The sequence below is a fragment of the Apium graveolens genome, chromosome 6 (genome assembly GCF_009905375.1).
Source record: "Apium graveolens cultivar Ventura chromosome 6, ASM990537v1, whole genome shotgun sequence".
Classification (NCBI taxonomy): domain Eukaryota; kingdom Viridiplantae; phylum Streptophyta; class Magnoliopsida; order Apiales; family Apiaceae; genus Apium; species Apium graveolens.
The window spans coordinates 262,412,654-262,417,626 of record NC_133652.1 but is presented as its reverse complement, the minus strand read 5'-3'; the positions used below and the strand labels follow the sequence as shown (position 1 = coordinate 262,417,626).

At 35.1% G+C, this 4,973-nt stretch overlaps 2 protein-coding genes across 2 annotated transcripts; one reads left to right on the top strand and one right to left on the bottom strand.

Annotated features, from left to right (window-relative positions):
• Positions 1–2,183: 2,183 nt before the first annotated feature.
• LOC141666999 (auxin-induced protein 6B-like) lies at positions 2,184–2,983 on the top strand. Its single transcript, XM_074473269.1, has one exon. The coding sequence runs from the start codon at positions 2,248–2,250 to the stop codon at positions 2,698–2,700; it is 453 nt and encodes a 150-aa protein (XP_074329370.1). The 5' UTR covers positions 2,184–2,247; the 3' UTR covers positions 2,701–2,983.
• An 840-nt stretch (positions 2,984–3,823) lies between these two features.
• Positions 3,824–4,585, bottom strand: LOC141665964 (uncharacterized). The gene is made up of 2 exons (XM_074471953.1): positions 4,259–4,585; positions 3,824–4,198 (listed from the first exon to the last, which is right to left on the bottom strand). Exons 1-2 carry the CDS (start codon positions 4,583–4,585, stop codon positions 3,824–3,826), a joined length of 702 nt encoding a protein of 233 aa, XP_074328054.1.
• Between the last annotated feature and the right edge of the window lie 388 nt (positions 4,586–4,973).

Genomic DNA, 4,973 nt, shown 5'->3' with positions numbered 1-4,973 from the left:
CTGTCGGAGAAATATGGAGCCTGCTTTTTCACCAAAAACACAAACGAAGATCTTGTGCAACAGGATTCCCAATCTCCATTCTCCACTGATGTTTCTTTTCCTATCTCACTTTGAGCAAGTGAAAAACAAATAAGCACACTGTTTTTAAGAAATTGCAATTTCCGTACATATATCTTGTTTTTAACAACATTTGAATTATAAACCTCTCGTGAAAGGTAAAGCGAGGGGATCAAAACTATTGCCAAAACTGCAGTTTATTTGTTAAGTTGATGTTTTCATAGAGGTTAGTCAAACCACAGTTAATTTGTTAAGTTAATGTTTTCATGGAGGTTGATGGGAGAAACAGAAACCTATAGCTGTCTAATTTTGTTTAGCACAAACACATTTTTGAAGCTAATTGCTATGAACCCCTATTCACAGCGGACATGTTGGGATGATATGTTACAACAATCATTTTCTGGTGATCACTGCTCACTGCTTTACGTATTATAACGTATAACCATCTTCAGTTTGGCAGTTATCAGGGGAGAATCAGTTTGACCAAAACCGGAGCCTCAGGCCATAATAAAAAGGATGGAGGTTGGAATCTCTGTTTCCATTGGTTATCCTATTCATAAAACTAATGTATACAATCCTGCATTGTTTACTAAAGTTCAAAAGGGCTTGGGTCATGATTCTGATTCCTTTGGGTGCATTATATGTTTTACACACACATTATACCATTTATGTATGTATGCAAATATTCAATACCACAACAGGGAATAGAATAGCACTCCAAAAGAAGTTGACCAACTCCTGACTTGGGATAGGTTACTGTTACTGTTAATCTTTCTTATTAGTTCCTTAATCATTCATAGATCTGTCCCTAAGTAATCAGTTGAAAGCAGGACCCAACAATATATTCCCAAATCTTGTTTTATATTTTGTTAATCTAATGAGGATTACAGTGTTTGAAAGATACTGGGGAACACTAAATCCTTTCTGATTGGAAAATTTGGTTATTCTTTGGCACCTTGTTAATACATTATTCATTTAATTCTTTATATAACCTTCAGATTTTAGCAGATTTAACGACTTAACAGTTTAATCAAATGTGATTATAATAAAGTAAGTTAGAGGTGGAATATAGCATGTACTTAACTGTACTAATAAGTCACTAAACTTTCATTATTATGTGTTCATAAAACTACTTGAAGCAACCAAATATTTGATGACATCAAATATATCACAAATAATAAACAGATTATATTTGTTTGTAAACTAGCTTAACTTAATACATAGGCTTATAAATAGCATTATACGAGGGGCATAATCCAAAAGTGAAGTCTCAGCCAAATATTCTAGAGCTCTAATGTAAAAATTCTCAAAAAAAAATATTGAAGTACTAATGTTAAAATTCTCAAAATCATTCCCAAAAGTTGACGTTAAAATTCTCAAAATTGTTCTCAAATATTTTTGTTATAATTTTAAAAATGAGATGAATCACTTGTTCATACATATAAATGTTTGAAATAAAAATAAAAATTTTGTCATTTATAAATATTAACGAAACCTATTTTTGAATACACAACATTCTTCTTTAGAAAATTTCTACTATGTTCAGATATTTTTCTCATCAACAGAAGTTTTATTATAAAAATGTATTGAAGTAATCCATTGGTCGTTTATAATTCACGTTAGAATAAACAGAATAACTATCTCCTAATAAATAAATTTAAAATAATATGTATAAATTATAATATACTATTCTACTACTAACCCTTTCAAGCTGCAGAAGAGCCTACAACAGCAGTTACTGTGACGTAACATTTTACATCATTAAAGAAAGGACACCTTGTTATTTTTTACTTTATCGCAGCAGTTAAATTTAAATTATAATGTTGGCTTTATATGATCATATTTATATGTACGTACAAAGAAGTAAGTCGACTTAACTCAATCCAAACAAAGCCGATTTGAATTTATTCAAAGTAACCTTTTTCTCGTACTAGACTCTTCACGTAAACCAGCGGTTTGTATATATTAGTATTAAGTTAATCACACGCCATTACCTTTAATTAATCCCCTCACATGGCCTTGACAACCTTTCAATCAACACAAAAATCACGTAAATATCTCTAACCCCAAGGGTATTTCAGTCATTCAAACCACTTCACTTCCTATAAAATATACACCTCTTCACCACCTTTTCCACAAAATTCTCACACACTAAAACATACACACACGCACTTATTTATTCTCTCCACAATGTCGCCGGTGATCGGAAAAGGCAACAAAATCCGGCACATAGTTCGGCTCCGACAAATGCTCCGTAAATGGCGCAAGAACGCAGCCTTGTCATCAAACAACCGTATCATACCATCCGATGTTCCTGTCGGGCACGTGGCAGTCATGGTGGGCAGCGAGTGCAGGAGATTTGTGGTGCGCGCGACGTACCTGAACCACCCCGTGTTCAACACACTACTAGCTCAAGCAGCTGAAGAGTATGGGTTTACAAATAATGGCCCATTAGCTATTCCATGTGATGAGTCAGCTTTTGAGGAGATTCTTAAACTCGTTTCTAAGTCTGAGTCAAGTAACTCAGTTAAACTCGAGGATGTTATGCGATGTTGCCACGTGGATTATAATAAGAGTGTTTGTGATGGTAGGCCTGAGTCTTTGCCGTTGTTGCATGGGTTGTGTGATGAATCTGTTTGTTAGAAAGGAGTACCGAGTTGGTGAGTTGAGTTGAGTCAACTCGGTTGAGTGACCTAGTTTGGTAGAAGCTAACTATAGGTAAACTATTTTGAGTTTATTTGAGATAGGGTGAGATGGCTAAGAATGGGGTTGTAACTCGACTGAGTCGTCCCGAGTTGGATTTGGAAGGACTGATTAATTAGATACATATATTATATTAGGATAATCCTGTGAATTATTCTGATTTAGAATTTCCCGAGTGCATTTATGATGGAAGGAATTTATATATGAGATGAGTTCTTTAGAATTGTTACATCTTTTTTTTTGACCTTTTTCCAAAAATACCTATATTTTTTAGTTTATTTTTTTTTTATTTTTTTAGTTTATTTTTTAGTTTATTTTCAAAAACAGTTAAATGTTGGATGTTGCAACATGTTATATATAAAGTTAACAAAGTTGCATTTCATGTTATATAAGATTACACCGTATTTTGTCCTAAAAAAAGTTACATGTATTTTTTAAAAAAATTTGCAACTAGGTATTTTTGAAAAAATTCTTCTATTAATTTGATTCTGCTAAATAATTTATTTTTTATTTGCCCTTCAATTATATATATAAGCATGGTGATTTTTTTTTATTGAATGGAAATATATTACTCAAATAAATCATTCAACGGAATAGACTCCAATTCAACAGGAACAGACCTCCTATCGAACACTCGATTTGGAAAAAAATATGACCCTGTTGCAATACAGTGACAGCCATATTAGCAGATCGTCTAATAAAACATAACTTAATGTTTAATTCCAGTAACAGCACCCGACACTCCATTATAATACTACTAAACAGAGAATTCATGATGTTCATACTTCTGATAGCTTGTATTACTGCCAAACAGTCCGATTCAATCTCTATCTTCCTCCAATCTTTACTTTTCACCCAACTTAGCGCTTCCTTCACCGCAATAGCCTCTGCAAACTCTGGCCTGACATTTCCTTCAAACAATGACGATCGCCCCTGAATCACTTCCCATTCATCATCGCGAGATAACATGCCAATACCATACTTCGAGCTTTCAGTAAAGGTAGTTGCGTCGACTGTTATCTTGACTATATTTGTTTGTGATTTCACCCAAGAGATTGCTCCATCAATCTATTTGTGATTTCACCCAAGAGATTGCTCCATCACCGTGTTCTATGTCCTGGTACAGAGCTTTTGTTGACATTACTTGAGCTTTCCTCCAATCTGCAAGACATCGCTTTGCCGAGTTAACTACACCCCACACCTCACTCTTTTTCTGATTCCATAGCATGTTGTTTGTGGCCTGCCAAATATTCCATCGGTCAAAATTGTAGTCCTCCGTAACTTGAAAAACCCTCTCTCTCGATCTCCAACATTGAGTAGCAAACAGACAACTCACTATGGCATGAAGGATTGTCTCTACTTCTCCATTACAGATCAGACACATCACCGAAATGGAAACTTGTTTAGCATTTAGGACAGTCTTCTTCGTAGACAACGTCTGAGATAAGGCACGCCAAATCATATTTAGGACTTTGGGCGGTGCTTTAATTTTTCAGACCCTTGTCCACAATCTACTGTTATCATCTGTGACCCATGCACCTTTGTGTTTTTGAAGAAGTCGATATGCACTCTTCACCGTATACTCTCTCGTGCGGTCTTCACTCCAAAACAACCCGTCTTCCTCATTTTCGCCACCTACCGGACTGTGTGCAATGCATAGTTGGTCTCTTTGATTAAACAAGTCTTCAATAATTTCCACATCCAACTGATGACCTTCCATAGTCAATAAGGAGGCAATAGTGGCCTGATCCAGGCCTTGAACATCACTTGTAATATATAGATTAGTGTCATCATTAAGCCAGAGGTGCCCACAAATCTTTGTCATTTTTCCATTACCCAACTTTCAACGAGTACCATCCATAATAACCGATTTAGCCTCCCAAATACTCCTCCAAACATAACTGGGATTATCTCCCAGGTTTGAATCAAAAGAATTGACTTTTTGGAAAATATTCCACCTTATAAATTTTGCTGGAAAGTCTCTTCGGTTCTCAAACTAATCTCCACCCTTACTTGCCGAGAAGTGCCAAATATTAGTCATGAAAATTTCTAAAACTTAACCCTCCTTCAGTCTTGTGTAAGCTCATTTTATCCCAGTTCATCCAAATTATACCTGGCTTCGAGTTTTATTTAATGCCCCACCAGTATCTAGACAAACTTCTCTCAAAATCTTTCGTAATATTTATAGGCAACAAGTATGTACTCGTATGTAC